This window comes from Eschrichtius robustus, chromosome 10 (genome assembly GCF_028021215.1).
Source record: "Eschrichtius robustus isolate mEscRob2 chromosome 10, mEscRob2.pri, whole genome shotgun sequence".
Lineage (NCBI taxonomy): Eukaryota > Metazoa > Chordata > Mammalia > Artiodactyla > Eschrichtiidae > Eschrichtius > Eschrichtius robustus.
Genome location: NC_090833.1, coordinates 113906428 through 113926300, shown reverse-complemented (window position 1 = coordinate 113926300; position 19873 = coordinate 113906428). Strand labels below are relative to the sequence as shown.

Here is a 19873-nt window from a genome sequence, read left to right as displayed (position 1 = left end):
CCAAAAGTGAGCCATAAATTGTCAGTTCCAGCCACGTGGCACCCTCACCTCTAGCTACCCGTTAGCACTCATGTTGTCATGAGCCCGTGGCTGCCCCCCCCCCCCCGCTTGCTTCACAGATGGAGGGCCAGCAGGACACCCCACCCCCGTTAGAGACAGAAAAGCAGTGGGACCGGGAAGCATATTTAGGTCAACTGTGCGTCATAGCAGGCTTCTCTGCAGAGAGCCTGAAGCTTCTCTGGAATGACTTCCACCGAAGCAAAGCATTCACTCTGTACCGGCAACAGCATCAAAACATGCCAGCCTCTGCATGTACGGCCACTTAATCAATTCAAAAACATCCATGGAGCGTATGTTGTATGCCTATTATGGACGTCGGGAGTAGGGTTGCCAGATTCAGCAAATAAAAATACAGGGCGCCCAGTTAAATTTGAATTCCGGATAAATTCTTTAGTATAAGTAGGTTCCCTGCGTCAAAAGGTAAAATGAGACAAAATTTTTAAGAGTTTATCTAAGCAAAAATCAATTCAAATTAGTCAGCGCCAGACAGGAAGTGGTTAGAAATGCTCCACCCACAGGAGCTGGGGAAAGACTTACACGGATCAGAGAAAGAGCAGAAGCAAAGAAAGGAAATCATTGATGGGCTGTAGCTGAAAGCTGGTTGGTTTGTTGTGACGGGCTGGCCTTAGGTGTTTTTTTTGTTTTGTTTTTAATTATCTATTTTGGGCTGCGTTGGGTCTTCGTTGCTGCATGCGGCCTTTCTCTAGTTGCGGTGAGCAGGGGCTACTCTTTGTTGCGGTGCACGGGCTTCTCATTGCGGTGGCTTCTCTTGTTGCGGAGCACGGGCTCTAGGCACGCGGGATTCAGTAGGTGTGGCACGCGGGCTCAGTAGCTGTGTCTCGTGGGCTCTAGAGCGCAGGCTCAGTAGTTATGGCACACGGGCCTAGTTGCTCCATAGCATGTGGGATCTTCCCGGACCAGGGCTCGAACCTGTGTCCCTTGCATTAGCAGGCAGATTCTTAACCACTGTGCCACCAGGGAAGCCCCTGGCCTTAGGTTTTGATCTTGTAACCTGGAGGTGTTTACAAGCTACATTTCGGTTTGCTTACACAGGCCACCAAGGCATTTGAGCCACCTCAGTCCAGTGGCCTCCTTGTTTCATTAACAAGGAGTGGCAATGACCAGAGCAGATCTCCCGAGCAGAGTTCCGTGAAGGAGAATAAAACTGGAGAGGACAGTTAGGGACCTACTGTGGAATGTCTTCAACAGCAGGCAACCAACCAGTATGTGACCAAAAGTTGGGTGGCCGTAATTCAAGAACCAGCTGTTTAATTTCTTTTAGGGGAATGACCTTTGTTTAGCAAAACACCTGGAAAGGACTTGTTGGTTATGGAAAGGTAAGCCTCAGCGTCTGGCCAGGAGAAGCAGAGACAGATAGTGAGAAAGCTGACTTACTCGGCATGAAAAGGAAGAAGGGATGACATATTCTGGTACAGCCCTGCAGAAGAGGCATAAGAGGGAAATTCTGAGGACAGCACATGTCAGGAGGCCAAAGGACAGGGAGGAAATTTTGTCCAGGCAGAAATTCTCTGCAGGAGCTAAAGAATATGAAGGAAGTCAGAGCTTCCATCTTCCTGCTGTCAACTTCGTCTCTGCCACTGCCCTCACATCTTCCAAGTCTAGGCCTCGCTGATCTACCCGAGACGTGTTTGAGAGGTGAAGAACAGTGGGTGTGTGACCCACTCAGCTCAGCGTGACCGAGGTAGCGAGCAAGCCCGGGCAGGATGCCAGCAGGAAAGAAGGAAGGATCCCCGAACAGGACATCGAAGTGAAGGATGAACGTGTGAACCCACATCCCTGGGAAGCCACACAAATCTTAAGGAAGACAGGAATGTGTCATTTGGGGTTAATGCAACTTCATTTAAGTCTCAAAAACCAGGAATCCCAGCTAACACCTAGCTCCACATATATAAGGCAACTTTTATACCCAACTCCTGATAGTTAGGGAAAGAATGATTGCATGTATAGATCTCCCAGTGTCCGTACTTCCTTCTTTCTTTCCTCTTCATAACTAATTATTAACATCTTAGCACCATCACCAACGTTTATTCAATCTCAGGAGAGATGGGCCAACTCAGATTGATTTCCTTTTCTCTTTGTTACCATCTCGGGCAAGATGTGTTATTGGGAGGTCAGTTTCACGATTCTGTCCCTGTGCACCCAGCGATGAATGTTTAAGTGAGAAATACTGCTTTGCTCCTACCCTGTCACCTCCATGTATTTGAGTGTATAGGTACATGTGTTCCTGTATGTGATTGTTCTATTTCCTGCAGTGGGTGGATTTATTCTACAATCTATGAAAGACCAATGAAATGCTTCTTGCAACTGCTTATAACATTTCTCAGCTGAGGTTCCAATGGTTTCCCCAAAACTAAGTACTGATACGTAATGACAGTGGCAGATTCACATAGTGTATTGTTATTTCTGGAACAATGCCTTCAGAATGATATTATTTGGCCAGTCGCCTGGACTGCTCTAGACTGTCCCTTGACTATAATAATTGACACTTCAGAAAGTTTCCTCCTGGAGGGAAACTCCATTCAGAGAACAGAGCATCTGCAGTGGAGGATGTCTGATGAGTCATCAGAACATTAAAACGGTCAGGATTCACATGTATGTCCAAATGTTCATGTAACACTCCTTGCTGGAGAGACACTGGCAATTAGTTTTTGCAATTATTGTGCTGGTTCTCTTTCCCCATCTCCTGAAAGCTACCGCAAAAGGGCTCGATGATTTGACATTCATTATCCCTGGAGTATGTCTATGATCTTCCTGCTTTCCTTGGAGTGTTTGGGAAATCAGAAAACCTAACCTTCAGTCAAGTATTTCGATTTGAACAGGACGTGATAAGGCAAAAGCTACCTGCTTGGTTCCCAGGTTAACTACCCTGCAGCTTCCCTGATGTTGCTGACAATCTTCCAACTTGCCATCTCCTGCCTCTTTCACTTATTCACGTCATCTATTCTGGCAAACATTCATCCTGACCCTTTCAGTCATTTCCAATTGAACGCATCTGAACTGGTCAGTTCCTCTTTGAGTTTTCACAATAATTCCTATTTCTATTTCAAAACCCCAAAGCAACAAATATCTACCCTTTAGCAACAGTGCTTTTTAAAATATTGTTTTTATTTCAGTGCCTTTATCAATAGATACATGCACACGCTAGGAATTTCTTCATATTCATTTTATAAATGGTCTTTTCTTAACTCCACAATCAGCATGCCCAGATGAGCACACACATGTGCTAGGGCCTTTTAATTTAAAACAAAACCCAAAACATTATCTATCCCTAACTTCACAGCATTTATAGTCTAAAAGTGCTTATTTACCCAAGTCAAATAGATTTCTTAGTGACAAATCTTTCTTGCAAGCTATCAAAAATTTTAAGGCATGTCTCCACTTAATATATCACTTTCTCATTATTCCTGGGTAATTTACCTCTGCTCTTTGCCTCTGCTTTTTGCTCTTTTCTTACCTTTATTCATTTTTGTTTATGAGAGAAGCACAAAGTAGGTGAAAATTAAATATTTTCACTTTACCTAATAATTGGAATATAGGAGAAAGGTTGACATGACAGCCAAAAATCTAATTTGAATACAAATAAAGTTTTAATATTATCGACCAATTTTTTTTCCATTCTATCTTTGGGCCTTGTTGCTAACCATAAAAACTGTCCAAGGACAAATGATAACAGAGCGCATTTCATCCCGAACATTTGTCAGAATGAAAGGTAAACGGCAAAGTGATACTGAAAACTCATACTTGGACGTTACGTGTGCATGTGGTACCTGGTGCCAGGACAGAGTGGGAACCTCCAAATATCACGTTTCCTTTTCTTTCTCCAAACAAATGGGGCAGCTCAGAGTCTGTGGCGAGGGCTAGACTATAACAAAACAACGTCGACTCTGATCATCTGTCAAAGCAAACTGGAGTCAGAGAAAAGAAGGTGTTCTGGGCCAGGCAATGCCAGCGGGATGGCAGACAGCACAGTGATAGCAAATGATAATAACCCCTCAGAGAACAATCCTTACACTCTCCACGTCAGGAATCTTAGAAAGGAAGGAACACAGAGGCAACCAAGAAATCAGAGTAATCTTCATGGCACTGTGTCTTCTCCGCATCTTGCTGATTAACTGAGCCCTACATGTGCTAACCAAGGAGTCCACGGGGGATGAGGTGGGAGAGGCCCCCCGGGGACGCTGGAGGTAGGGGTGATGGGGAAAAAAGAAAAGGGTACAATTCCACTAGGAATAGGGTATCTGGAGACTCTGTCTTCAAATCCAGCAGACCTCTAGGCACAGTTTCAGGCCCTATTTAGGATTCCGTAGCAATTTTTAAGACAAAGCAATTTTCCTAAACATCCCTAGTTTTTACTTTAGTCACTCGTATCTGGGTGTATCTGGGTTCCCAGCCGTTCTGCTCATTTTACCTTCTAAGTGCAAATGAGAGGCTGGAAAGGGTCAATATTCACACCAGCTGGGGGCTTAAGATAAGGAATTTGAACACAAAACAACAAGAACTAGAGCTTGTGGGACACCCACCTATGAAGCTGGGGCATCAGAACTGTTGCTCCAGACATGGCAGTGTTCTCTCTACCGCTCAGCACCGAGGGGTGAAGGAGTGTCAGAGGACACCTCATGGCAGCCACGGCCCTTCTCCAAGACCACAGAACAAGTCATTTCGCCCACGGCCAAGCCCAACACCCAGGCGTTCTGTCTTCCAATGCTGCGCTATTATTATTCTACTAGGTACAATAGCTCTAATAGCCATAGAGCCTATTGTAAGCCAGGTACTAGTCGAAGCCCCTGACAGGTGTTACTTCACTTAACCTTACAACCACTCCCCTGATGGAGGGACATACTGCTATGTGTACCTTCTTCAGGCGAGGAATCTGAGGCCCAGAGTGTGTAAGTTACTAGCTCAGTCTCAAAGCTGGGGAAAGGGCTGAGCTTCCTACCCTCAACACCCACACTCCCTGCCCCTAAGGAGCGTGCGTGTCTCCCTGCCCCCTCCCCCCATGGCTCCATCTGCAGAGAAGACTGGCCCCCTGGTGCTCCTTAGCCCGACTTCACCGTGCAGTGAATTACTAAATTCTCCTGGGCATCCGGTGGCACACAGCTTCACCAGAACACAAAGTCTTGAATTGAGTAATACTGGGCTCTCTCGCTGTAACTGGGAGAATAACAGCTTGTTTGTCCTCATTCTTTCCAAGCTCCCTCACTGTTCCTTGAAAGGGTTTAAGCAATTTGATGCCTAAGAACGATGTCATCAGCTCCAGGCCCAGCTCCTGTAGTTCTACGTGAAAAACAAAGAATTTGTCACCGTGAAATCACAGGAGGGACGAGAAAGCGGAGAGGATTGCAAGCTGGGTTTTTTTTTTTTTTTTACTGGCTCTGATCAATTCTCTAATTGGCAGTTGGACCCCATGTCAGGAGCAGAAATGTGTGCAAGGCCTCGGGCTAATCATCTCACACCCCTCACAGTTAGGAAAACTCCTAACTAGAGCTGCCTGAGGTTGTCTGATTTCTTTTCATCTTTTTTGTCCATTTGGAGGGCAACTAAAATCCGCCTTTGCGGGCACAAGCCAATAACTGACCCTCTTTTCTGCTGCACAGAACCTGAAGCGGGTGGCGGAGACCTGGATGGATGAGTTTGCCGAGTACATTTACCAGCGGCGCCCGGAGTACAGGCACCTGTCCACGGGGGACCTCTCCGCCCAGAAGGAGCTGCGCAGACAGCTCAAGTGCAAGGACTTCAAGTGGTTCATGGCGGCGGTGGCCTGGGACGTGCCCAAGTACTACCCTCCAGTGGAGCCCCTGCCCGCAGCCTGGGGGGAGGTGAGGCGCCCCCTGGGGGTGGGAGTGGGGCTGCTGAAACCCTCAGCTCCCTTGCCCTGTGGCCAGGGTCAGCTGAAATAATCTCCGATAAATACATGTCCTCTGTAGGAACTGCTGGGGAAGGGCATTCAGCTCACCCCTCGAACCCCTGGCCACTGTTGACTCCCCAAATTGATTTTTTTTAAATGCACCTGGAAACTATTTATTTGAGATTAGTGAAATTGCCCTAAGAGCTTGCAGAGAATGAAAATATCTGTCGTGCTCCTGTGTACATAAATGTGACCTGAGGTCCACGATAAAACCCCACCTGTCTGCCGCGCACACAGCCTGGTTGCTATGGGCGTGCGCAAGGACGAGGTGCCCCGATGGGGCTTGGCGGCTTTCCTAACCAGGTGTGCGATGCAGAATCAAGAAGATATGCTTTTCCACAATACCCAGAACTGTGGCACGTGTGGGACCTCATGGGTTCCTTAAATAAGCACCAACCTTTCCACCTCTGAGCGCTTCTTTTAAATTTTACTTCATGATCTAAAATGGAAAGAGCTGAAAGGCCCCAGCTGCCCAATTTAAAGCATCTATATTTTGGCATATAAAGGACTTTTGTGCTGGGTTCAGTTCTGTTCAATCTCGTTACTGTGGCCTTTTCCTCTTAGGAGAGGGTGTGCTAGAGCAAGGACTCAAATTGGATGAGGTGAATTTAGCCTGCAATTTAATCTGCTCGTAGCAGGGGGCGGGTAGGAGGGACGCTAGCGCCATCCCCACGCTCAGAAGCGGACTATCTCGCGTCGTGCAGGAGCCTTCCCATCGTCGTCCTTGACTTTGTGGTGTGGGGAGAACAGGTGCTTGGCCGGCTAGTGTCTGTGGCTTGGCAGAGCTCTGAACACAGGTGGCCCCCGGGCGTGGCAGGGGAGGCCCGCGCGCTAGGGCAGTGTCCTTGCGTGGTCTGTCCTGGCTCCGCGCAGGAAACGCGTTCCGCAGGTTACACGCGCGCCGCTTGTTTGGCTGAGGGGCCCGTAGAGAGGTGGTTCTCTGCTTGACCTGGGATACCTCAGGCATGAAGGACAGAGCCAAGGCTAGCACCACAGGCTTCATCTCCTAATATTTTTTTGTATGCGCACGTGGTCCTGATCCTGGATGCTTCAGTCAGTGAGTAATTTGGTCTCTGGTCCTTTGCAGCTTAAAGATTTCATTAAAGCGTCCCCGGAATATTAGTAATATTACTCTGCTGGTATTCGTTTTCGTTATCTACCAGGGGCTTAATTTACAGCAGCAGAAGTTTAAAGTAGACCCCCAGAGAGAACTTTCTTAGTCTAAGGTGTTGTAAGACATAAGAATTTGTTACCCAATAAGCAGGTGAGCTTCTTCCTCGAGTTTTTGGGTTAAGATTATGTCTGCCGTCTTTCCCTGATCATCTAAAAACAGTCCTGCCTCAGTGATTTAGGAAGCTCTCCAAGCGCCCGCGGCCCCGCCCCACGGCAGAGTCAAGCGAGCGGGGCGGGAGCACGCGGAGGGGAAAGAAGTCCTCCCCCCCCCCCAAGTCCCTTCTGCCTCCGGAGCCGGCTCCCGGAAGCGCTGGTGTTGGTAGCTGGCCTGATGGCCTCAAGGTTGCTCCGCGGAGCTGGAGCGCTGGCCACGCAGGCCCTGAGCGCCCGCGGTCCCAGGGGAGTCTCCATGGTGCGCCCTATGGCGTCTGGAGGTGGTGTTCCTACTGATGCCGAGCAGGCGACTGGGCTGGAGAGGGAGGTCATGCTGCCTGCACGCTAGGGTCTGGACCCGTACCATACGCTCGCCCCGAAGGCAGCCTCAGGCACCAAGGAAGACCCTAATTTAGTCCGCTTCATCACCAGGAAGCGGATGGTGGGCTGCATCTGTGAAGAAGACAGCAGTGCTTGCACAAAGGCGAGGCCCAGCGAGGCCCTAGCTGTGGAACCCACTGCAAGCAGGTGCCCTACCAGCTGGACCACGGAGCCCCTGCACTAGCTCCCCCAATGATGAAAAGTTTTCTAACTATATATTGGGTAATAACCTACTTCTTAGTGGTGGATAAAAAATGCTAAATGTGCAGAATATACCTGTGGACCATTTTATCTCTAAAAAAATTCAAAGTTTTCACTCGTGTATTCCTTGGCCCTCTAAAAAGAGCTTTTTGTTTATTAATTTTTTATTTTGGAATAATTTTAAACATACAGAAAAGTTGCAAAGAAGGCACAGAAAGCTGACATACACCTTTCACCCATTTCTTCTAATGTTAACATCTTACGTTTGCCACCATATGTTTAACCATAGCACATTTAAACTAAGTAATAAGTATTAGTACAATACTATTAACTCGGCTACAGACTGCAATCAGATTCCACCAGTTTTTTTTTGTTTGTTTGTTTTTTTAACTAATGTCCCTTTTCTGCTGCAGGATCCAATCTAGTAAATAAAAGGGCTGTTTCGTTTCCTATAAACTTTAAATTAATGGCTCGAATGCGCCAAGCTCCTACATAAATGTAATAGGTCACTTGCTGTTTTGATAAGACAGTGAAAAGGGAAAGGCAGACTGTGTGGTTTTTTAAAGGCAGGGGTAGGAAGGAACCACAAACCTCCAGCAATGAAAACACAAAACTCCTTTATGGGAGCGCTGTGCCAGGAAGCAGGGTAACGTGCTGTTTCATGCACTTGTACTTGGAACAGTTTCCCACCTGCTCCTCTGTGCCAGCCTGATTCTGGGTAAACAATGAAGTGCTTAGGCAATCTTGGGCTCTGGTCGTTGGAACCCAGCTTGGAAAGGATGCGTCAGAGACCATACACAGCCTATAAGCTGCTACTCGTTTCCCTGACAGATTCAGCTGGCTGTCGTGTGTGTCTCCTAACTCATTCCTCTGCTTCCCACGCCCCCCGCCCCTTAGCTTATTCTCCACTTGAAACGGGAGATCAGGCCACTGCCTCACTCAGAACCGTTCAACAGCTACCAGCTCTCTCGGGGTCAAAGTCAAAGCCCTCACCTGCACCCTGAACGACCTGGCCCCTGTCGCGTCCCCTCCGACCTCATCTCTTACTGTTAGCCCTCGGCTTCCTTGTTCCAGGGACACTGGCCTCAGCGCTGCTCCCCATCAGGCCAGGCACAAGCCTACCTCAGGGCCTTTTCACTTGCTGTTCCTCCTGCTTAGATCCCAAGGCTCTTCCCTCATGCCCTTCAGGCCCTTTCTCCAAAAGCACTGTCTTCTCGGAAAGCCCTCCCCGGCTGTCCCCTCTGTCGTGTGCAGCAATGCACGCGGGGCTGCCCATCCTCATCCACTCCCAACGCCCCTCCCCTGCTCTCTCCTTCTCATCAGCACCCCTCGCTACAGAACAAGCTGTGTCATCTACGTATTTATCGTGTTTCTCACCCACCTAGAAAGCCAGTTCCAGGACATAGGGGTTCTGTGGATTTGTTGAGTTACTACTGCCCTTCAGCAGCTAGGAACAGGGTTTGGCATAGAGTGGGTGCTCAATAAATGTTTATTGAGTGAATGATGAAGGAATGGAGGATCCTGGCTCCGTCACCCCCTGTGCATTCACAGCTCTGCCCAGAGGCCCCCATGGGCAGGCCAAGCTCTGGCTCCCCTTCACCGCACGGGGAAGGGTCTCCACATCACTCCCTGGCCGGCCATACAGAGGCTGCCTCTCTGGGAAGCTTGGCTGGGAAGACAGTGTGAGTAATGAATCTCAGGTGAGTGATTCCGAGGGACTGCCAGGTCCACATTCCGTGTCATAGTCCAACAAGATATGACATATTCTCTCCTGACATCCTAAGGAGAAGGAGAACCTCCAAAAGTGAAAATCCTCCGTGCCAGCAATTTCCAATCTCTCCATGCCACCTTCGCACTTCAAAGGCAAGAAGAGATTAAAGTCACCTCTGATGGAGGCGTCATTCCGTCCTCTGGTCGCCAGGGTAGTGGGTGGAGTGGGGAGGTGAGGGGCCCCGAGAGAATAAAGGGGATTTTGAGCCATGTACTAAGTCAAGCATCCCTTGGTGCTATTCAAGTAGAAGCAATGCGCTTTCCGCAGTGCTGTGTTGGAGAAGAAACCCGGGTAAGAACAGGTTTAAAGCAGAAAACTGTTCTTAAACCAGGCACAGAGGGAGTGTGTCTTTTTGTGTCAAGATGCTAAATGAACGCAACAGAACTTCCGATTATTTTTTGCCTTCTTACTCCTTCCCCTCCTTAGAATTCATGAATTCGTGATAGCCATTTATAGTACTCCTTTATAGTCCAAAAAGTAGAGTTCTGCAGAATCCCACATCCTCATGTGTAAGAGGGAATAAAAGATGTAAAATAGACAGGCGTGTCTTTCCTGACCAAGGTGTCTGCTCGCCGTCCTCAATGTGCCAATCTTGACACATCCGTTTGTCATCTTGCCATTGTGCAAAACTTTTGAAAAATCTTTATTTTAAAAATTCATTTCAATGCCGAACTCCTTCTGCTGCTATTTAAACCCCTCGCTCAAGAGTCATGTCACCCTGAATTGCGGCATCTTCACAAAGACAGGCCCCCGGAATCATCCCGGCTCACCTCCTCGGCTTCAGCTGCTCTTGACTTCTTTTCACTGGCTCTCTTCCTTCTGATGTTCTCACGGCGCACGAGGCCTTTCAGATTTCTCCGTATGGGCTTCCAGGAGAGGAAGTTTGACACTAGGAGGCGCGTTATCTGAAAGGCCATCTGACGGTGTGATGCTGTCTCTTCCAAACAAATTCTACGCCAGGGCAGCTACTGGGTAACACAGAGGGAAGAGCCAGGCTCCGGCTCCTTTTCTTGGGAGAGCAATGGCCCCCTTTCCCGTCTCCCCCCAACAGCCTCGACTGGCAACTGGGGAACCCACAGAGGACGTGTCTTGCTGCTCCCCTGGCAAGCACGCTGGGACCGTCGCTGCCCTTCGGCCGCTCTTTGTCTAAACCAGACCTGTAAACTGAGCGGCCGTTCAGAGATGATCTGTCATTCTCTGAGTGCACGAGACTTGATCTGTCATTTACTTTCTCAGGCAGAGACAATGCTGGCACACTATGCTAATTCACCTCTCTGGAGCTCTACAAGCAGATTGAGAGAAAGGTAAGACTACATAAAGAATTGCATTGTCCTTTGAGCTTCCACTATGTGTTTTCTGAGTTCTCAACAGCCGAGACAGCTGAAGACAAACTTAGTGTTGCCTTCAACACTAAACGTGATTTTAATTTCATATCCCCAGCTGAGCAAACTGGGCATCTTAATGTCTCAAAAACAGCAATTTGACCCATGTCCTAATAGAATCAGAGGTGTTTCAGAACTAAAAGATTTTTCTGCATATATATATATATATATATATGTGCCAAAAACTTTCTATCTTCTCTTTCTATTTTGTTCTTCCTTACGATGTGTATGTATTCATACTGACATATGTTTATATACATAAATACATACCTTTAGGGTTTCACATGACAGGAGTAAAGGAAATTTTAAGTGTATGTTAGCCTAATCGTGAATTCATTCTAGTGTTTAATTTTTAATAACTGGTACCTTTCTAATTTCAACAATGATACAGAATTAATAGAATTTGAGGATCACTCAGCTATTAAAGTAGGATTTCCAATGCACAGCCTCAGAGAGTCAGCATAGGTGGAAAAATTCAATATAATTTTTCCAGCCATGGACATAAGAATACCCCCACCCCACCCATTCTTTTACAAAGAGCCCAGCTGGCTTCTGGGAGAGCTTGGAGTGGTCCCTTCAGGGGCAACTGCCCTCAACTTCAAAGTCTAGTGACCATCCACAGGTTGGTGGAGAACAAGAAAAAACACAGCAAAAAAATGGGCAAGATTCTTGGGGTCCTGGAATAACAGTGAGAAGATACTGGGAGTCATGCTAAGAGATGCAGACAGATGCCAGGATGCATCATTGGGCTTGGAACTGGTTTCATCGTTTGCAGGCAGACAGTAGTTAAGAACAAGAGCAAATATTCTTCCAAGTGTCCTCGCTATGCGAGTTGAGCTGTCTGTCAACAGTAGGTCTTGGCTGGCCCTGTTTCAAACTCTGGGACACACAGTTACTGCACCGCTTAGATATAAGTTGTCCCTTCCATTCACAGCTTAAAGGTCATCAGTCAGTCTTAGATTTTGTGAGCGACCTGAAACATAACTGTCTCTTACTTGGACTGAGAGATGGGAAAAATCAATGGTCCTGGCCTCCCCTGAAGCCACCATTCTTTCTCCACGTTTTGTTTTCTCTCCAACTATCTCTTTATGTTTGGGATCCACTTGATTAGATTTCTTATTACTTGTAAGAAATACAGGAATTTCCTTTGACCACCTTTAGATTTCCAAAACACTGTTTCTGTCCCATCAACCACAAACAAGCTCTTAGGCCTTTCCCTTTCACAGCCACATGCAGGGCCTTTTCTCTTGAGCTTCTATGGCCAATGTGAAGTCTGTTAGTTGCTCAGTTTCTGAAAAAGGTGGCCCATCTGTTAGGCCCATTACAAAGAGAAATTAACATGACACGATAATCTCAGGAGGAGCTTAACTTTCTAGACCATCCCTAAAACAGGAAGGACAAGTCACTTTTTCTTAGTCTTGTTCTAGACCCAAATCATGCAGAACCAGTTACACACATCGACCCTCTTTGCCCACATTTTTTTGCCAGAATTGCATACCAGTTGGCAGCAAATAATTTTATTCCAGATCCTAACATTCAAATACTGCCATTCTGCTGGAAAAAATGAAAAACCATATGGTGTGATGCCGGAAATAAAAAGCTAAATTTTCTACAATATTCTTGTTTTAAAATATACTGGAGAAAATATTTGCAAATGAAGCAACTGACAAAGGATTAATCTCCAAGATTTACAAGCAGCTCATGCAGCTCAATAACAAAAAAACCAACAACCCAATCCAAAAATGGGCAGAAGACCTAAATAGACATTTCTCCAAAGAAGATATACAGATGGCCTACAGACACATGAAAGAATGCTCAACATCATTAATCATTAGAGAAATGCAAATCAAAACTACAATGAGATATCATCTCACACCGGTCAGAATGGCCATCATCAAAAAATCTAGAAACAATAAATGCTGGAGAGGGTGTGGAGGAAAGGGAACACTCTTGCACTGTTGGTGGGAATGTAAATTGATACAGCCACTATGGAGAACAGTATGGAGGTTCCTGAAAAAACTACAAATAGAACTACCATACGACCCAGCAATCCCACTACTGGGCATATACCCTGAGAAAACCATAGGTCAAAAAGAATCATGTACCAAAATGTTCATTGCAGCTCTATTTACAATAGCCAGGACATGGAAGCAACCTAAATGTCCATCGACAGATGAATGGATAAAGAAGATGTGGCACATATATACAATGGAATATTACTCAGCCATAAAAAGAAATGAAATGGAGGTATTTGTAATGAGGTGGATGGAGTTAGAGTCTGTCATACAGAGTGAAGTAAGTCAGAAAGAGAAAAACAAATACAGTATGCTAACACATATATACGGAATCTAAGGAAAAAAAAAAAAAAAAGGCCATGAAGAACCTAGTGGCAAGACGGGAATAAAGACACAGACCTACTAGAGAATGGACTTGAGGATATGGGGAGGGGGTGGGGTGAGATGTGACAGGGTAAGAGAGTGTCATGGACATATATACACTACCAAATGTAAAATAGATAACTAGTGGGAAGCAGCCGCATAGCACAGGGAGATCAGCTCGGTGCTTTGTGACCACCTAGAGGGGTGGGATAGGGAGGGTGGGAGGGAGGGAGATGCAAGAGGGAAGAGAAATGGGAACATATTGTATATGTATAACTGATTCACTTTGTTATAAAGCAGAAGTTAACACACCATTGTAAGGCAATTATACTTCAATAAAGATGTTTAAAAAAATAAATAAATTAAATAAAATATACTGGGATTTCCAATGCTAAAAACATGGCCACAGCATGGTTTTGTTCAATCATAAAAGCCAGACAAAACATATAGGATAGCAAAAGAAAAAACACACACAACATGGATAACATCTTACATAAAACTGGTGACAAGGAACCCCCAGGAATCCCAGAGTAGGGTTAGTGTTACCTATACACCAGGCAGCAGCAGGTCTTGCGTGGGATCACTGGGGATGAGGGGTTGGTAGCAAAGAAAAAGAAGAGTGTGTACAGTGCTATAAGCTGCAACTCAGGAATCAACAAATATTCACCCCCAAAAGGAGCCGATCCTTTACAGAACAGGAACTAAAGCAATTAAATCTGCAAATGACCAGTGAAATTCAAAGACTCCCTCACAGGCTCCAAGTTGAGGACAAGTGCAAAGAAACCATAGGAAACCAGTAAGGGGCCTGGGAATTCAAACAATGCCAAAGCAGCCTCCGCCCACAGGATCTCAGAAATGCTCTGACACACACCCTTTTGGAAAGACAGAGACTCATTCTTTCCACTTCCCTTCCACCAACCTTGCTAAAAAAAAAAAAAAAAAACAAAAAACCTGCTGATCACTGGATCTGAAACAAAACACTGTGGGTCCCAGGGAGACTAAACTTCTAACACCAGAGAAGGAGGTATCTGAGCTGGACCCCAGGACGTGGTGGACAAGCACGTGGAAAGGCAGCCTCACTGCTCTGGAAGGAAAGACCTTCAGACTCCAGACAACACAGAGTTAGAGGCAGGAAGCTCTTGTGAATCAGGCTCACCCCTGAGAGACAGAGAAGTCATCATGTATATAAAGAGGCCATATTTTTTTTAATCTGTCACAGTAACAATGCAGAAGAGAGCCCTACAGAGGAACTTTCCAAGAGAACCATTTAATTTATATGTGGAAAATAAAACCAGATTACGATAAAACCCCATACGGAGATACAGCAAGGATAAAGATTTAAATGAGCCAAATAAAGTTCCAAGAGATGGATGAAAACATCCCACAAATGTGGCCACAAAGAGGATGAAAACAGCAACATATGATTTTTAAATGAGCTAAAAGAAGCTTAAAAACAATCAAAGCTTGAAAGAACCAAACAAGTCAGAATTAGAACAGCTCAGAAATGAGATGGCTAAACCAAGGTTCTACTGTATAACACAGGGAGCTATATTCAATAGCTTGTAATAACCTATAATGGAAAAGAATCTGAAAAAGAATATATATATAGCCACACACACATATGTGTATGGGTATATATATATATATATATATATATATATATATATGTGTGTGTGTGTGTGTATGTAAAACTGATTCACTTTGCTGTACACCAGAAACTAACACATTATAAATCAACTATAATCCAAAAAAATTTTTTTAATTAAAAAAAAAAGAAGACACTTGGAATGATGTGAAACGTGATGATATGAAAAGAGAGCTGAAAACTCAAGAATGAAAAGAGAAGAAAAGGAAAGAAAAAAAAAATCTCAGAAACAAAGACTGAATTAGAAGAAACAAACAAGCATATAGAGACCCAGGGAGGCCCAGGAAGAACAACCAAGGCTGGAAGGGAGGAGAGTGAAATTAATAAAGCGGAAATAAAGAAGAGATAGAAGATTCTACCAAAGATTTGGAACAACAGAGATTTAATGAAGATTTAACATCAATTCCCAAAGAAGAATGTTCCCCCACAAAATGAAAGACATAAAACTATATTTAAGAAAACCTTCACAAAATAAAAGATTTGAACCTACATATTAAAGGGGCTATAGCTGAGAAATTCAACTGAGAACCATCAACACAAACATTTCTAGTAAAACAGTTGTATTTTTTAAATGAAGGAAAACAATTTTGTGCATTCAACCAAAAAAACCCCTAAGCCAAACTTTGAAGCACAAACATTTTGTACCAGAAAACAATGGACGACATTGTAAAGATGCTTCAGAAAATAAAATATGAGCCAAAGATTTTATATCCAACCAAACTGTGCTTCAAGTATAAAGCCCACTGAAAAATAGGTATAAACATTAAAGAACCCAAGGATTAATTTTCCCAAGAGTCTTTCTGAGGAACCTACTAGAGAATGAGCCTCAGAAAACCAAGAGATGTTTACATTAGCTTGGCCTATGGTCTGGTAGAGACTGGCTGAAAGGATAAAAGAATATGCAAGAAAACTGTAAGACACTGATGAAAGAAATTAAAGATGATATAAACAGATGGAGAGATATACCATGTTCTTGGATTGGAAGAATCAATATTGTGAAAATGACTCTACTACCCAAAGCAATCTACTGATTCAATGCAATCTCTGTCAAACTACCAATGGCATTTTTCACAGAACTAGAACAAAAAATTTTCACAATTTGTATGGAAACACAAAAGACCCCGAATAGCCAAAGCAATCTTGAGAAAGAAAAACGGAGTTGGAGGAATCAGGCTCCCTGACTTCAGACTATATTACAAAGCTACAGTAATCAAGACAGTTTAGTACTGGCACAAAAACAGAAACATAGATCAATGGAACAGGATAGAAAGCCCAGAGATAAGGTGACCATATATGCGTGGGTTTATCTTTGATAATGGAGGCAAGAATATAAATAGAGAAAAGACAGCCTCTTCAATAAGGGGTGCTGGGAAAACTGGACAGCTACATGTAAAAGAATGAAATTAGAATACTTCCTAACACCATACTCAAAAATAAACTCAAAATGGATTAAAGACCTAAATGTAAGGCTGGACACTATAAAACTCTTAGAGGAAAACATAGGCAGAACACTCTATGACATAAATCATAGCAAGATCCTTTGTGACCCACATCTTAGAGAAATGGAAATAAAAACAAAAATAAACAAATGGGACCTAATGAAACTTAAAAGCTTTTGCACAGCAAAGGAAACCATAAACAAGACAACCCTCAGAATGGGAGAAAATATTTGCAAACGAAGCAACTGACAAAGGATTAATCTGCAAAATATACAAGCAGCTCATGCAGCTCCACATCAAAAAAACAAACAACCCAATCCAAAAATGGGTAGAAGATCTAAATAGACATTTCTCTAAAGAAGATATACAGATTGCCAACAAACATATGAAAGGATGCTCAACATCACTGATCATCAGAGAAATGCAAATCAAAACTACAGTGAGGTATCACCTCACACCGGTCAGAATGGCCATCATCAAAAAATCTACAAACAATAAATGCTGGAGAGGGTGTGGAGAAAAGGGAACCCTCTTGCACTTTTGGTGGGAATGTAAATTGATACAGCCACTATGGAGAACAGTATGGAGGTTCCTTAAAAAACTAAAAATAGACCTACCATACAACCCAGCAATCCCACTACTGGGCATATACCCTGAGAAAACCATAATTCAAAAAGAGTCATGTACCACAACGTTCAGTGCAGCACTATTTACAATAGCCAGGACATGGAAGCAACCTAGGTGTCCATCAACAGATGAATCGACAAAGAAGATGTGGCACATATATATATAATGGAATATTACTCAGCCGTAAAAAGAAATGAAACTGAATTATTTGTAGTGAGGTGGATGGACCTAGAGTCTGTCATACAGAGTGAAGTAAGTCAGAAAGAGAAAAACAAATACCATATGCTAACACATATATATGGAATCTAAAAAAAAAAAAGGCTCTAGGGGCAGGACAGGAATAAAGACGCAGATGTAGAGAATGGACTTGAGGACAAGGGGAGGGGGTAGGGTAAGCTGGGACGAAGTGAGACAGTAGCACCGACATATATACACTACCAAATGTAAAATAGATAGCTACTGGGAAGCAACCGCATAGCACAGAGCGCAGAGATCAGCTCTGTGCTTTGTGACCACATAGAGGGGTGGGATAGGGAGGGTGGGAGGGAGGGAGATGCAAGAGGGAAGAGATATGGGAACATATGTATATGCATAACTGATTCACTTTGTTATAAAGCAGAAACTAACACACCATTGTAAAGCAATTATACTCCAATAAAGATGTTAAAAAAAAAAAGTATAAGTTCTGCTAATAAGAACTTAATAAGTTAATGCCCACGGGCATTAACTAGGATTAAAAGAATGTGTTTAGACACTGGAGGTGAAGGAAGAAAAGGGAAAAGATTATAACTAATCAGTACTGCTCAGAAAAGAGTAGAATTAGGCATTACCTTAAAAAAAAGGAAACTTCAGATATTATACACAATATTAAAGGTAACCAGTAGAACAAAAACACAAACCATATGAAATACCAAAGATTACAAAGAGAAAAGAAAACGAATCACATAGTGAAAGATTTACTAGATACAGTAAATAAATAATAAATTGATATGTCAGAGCTGAGATCAAACATATAAAGAAATCTGTTTAATAAATTCAGATTGACTAATAAAGCAAATCTAACTCTCTGTGGTATGAGACATACCTTAATCAAAAAGACACAGAAAGATTAAGGATTAAAGAATAAGCATAGATACACCAGGGAAATTCAAGTAATAAGAAAGCAGAAGTTCAGATTTTAATACGAAACTTGGTAGAATACAGGAGAGCAAAGACACCTAAAAAGTTAAGAGAAGCCAAAAAAGACATTATAATGCCGAAGACTGCAGCCTATAGAGAAACAACTTTTATAAGGTAGAAATTGCTGGAAATGCAAGGAGAAAAGGACTGAAACACACCAAAAATAGGACAGCTTAACATACCTCTCTCAGTCCAAGACATAATAGGTAAATCCAAATTAATAAGATTCTGTGTAATCTAAACCATGTAATCAGGAATTCCCTGGCCGCCCAGTGGCTAGGACTCTGCTTCCACTGCCAGGAACCCAGGTTTGATCCCTGGTCAGGGAACCAGGATCCCGCAGCCATGTGGCACAGCCAAAAAAACATAATAGTAAAAAAACTTTTAAAAATCAATAATGTAGACCTTTTTAACTCTGAAACATTTTTTCTTTTTTTTTTTTTTTAATTAATAGACTTTTTACATTTTTTTTAAAGTATTTGTTTATTTATTTATTTTTGGCTGTGTTGGGTCTTCGTTTCTGTGCGAGGGCTTTCTCTAGTTGTGGCAAGCGGGGGCCACTCTTCATCGCGGTGCGCGGGCCTCTCACTATCGCGGCCTCTCGTTGCGGAGCACAGGCTCCAGACACGCAGGCTCAGTAATTGTGGCTCACGGGCCCAGCTGCTCCGCGGCACGTGGGATCTTCCCAGACCAGGGCTCGAACCCGTGTCCCCTGCATTGGCAAGCAGACTCTCAACCACTGCGCCACCAGGGAAGCCCTGAAACATTTTTTCTTAATTCACATTCTTTTCAAGCACACAAATTTTAAAGTATGTTAATGTTATAAAGAAAAAGGTTTGCCACAGAGATCTAAATATAAAAAGAAATCCAAATATAAAATTAACAATATAAACACTTAGGATCTTAAATTTGAATTGGAAATGGCGGATCATGATTTTTCTTCTCACTTTCTAAAATACAAATTTTCCAGCTCCATCCACTGTAAAGGGCTAGAAACAACTCCAGTCCAATCTCACTGGCACATCTAACTCGCAAGGCAGTCTCTAAATTGGATTCTCCACTCAGTGGAACTAAGGATCCTTGAAGAAATGGCTGATTCTAGCTGTGGAGCAGGAAACATAGAAAAGTGGGCTGGGTGTTTTGTTGCTCCAGAAAGTAAGGAAGGGAAGGAGCGATTAACGGCTGACGTGGGTCTGATCAAAAGGACACAGGCGTCAGCTAAGCGTTCCCACCTGCCATAGGTGGGAGGCTGTGAACATCCAAAAAGTGACCCAATTAATTAAAACATACTACATATACAAAAAGCTGTAAATTCATAAGAGGCAGGGAGGTGAGAGAGAAACAAAATAGAGTCCACTGAACACCACTGCAGTTGACAGGACACCAGATCATTACTCTGAAAGATAGACATTTTAAAGGCAAACAATGAAACATTTTTCTCACTATTCTAGTGTGTATTTCAGGGTGTCCAAGGAGCCCTCGTGGCTGAGAGCTTTTTTATACAGATTCTCAGGTAATAAACTGAAACAGAAAGATAGAGTTCAAAAAAATCAGCATT

The 19873-nt window shown here is 43.9% G+C and overlaps 1 protein-coding gene across 1 annotated transcript in view; it reads left to right on the top strand.

Moving 5' to 3' along the window:
* GALNTL6 (polypeptide N-acetylgalactosaminyltransferase like 6) overlaps window positions 1–19873 on the top strand; it is a 1183510-nt gene that overhangs the window by 1114888 nt on the left and 48749 nt on the right. Inside the window, exon 9 of the mRNA XM_068552792.1 lies at window positions 5676–5897. Coding sequence (XP_068408893.1) covers window positions 5676–5897 — 222 coding nt within the window. The remainder of the gene's footprint in view (window positions 1–5675; window positions 5898–19873) is intronic.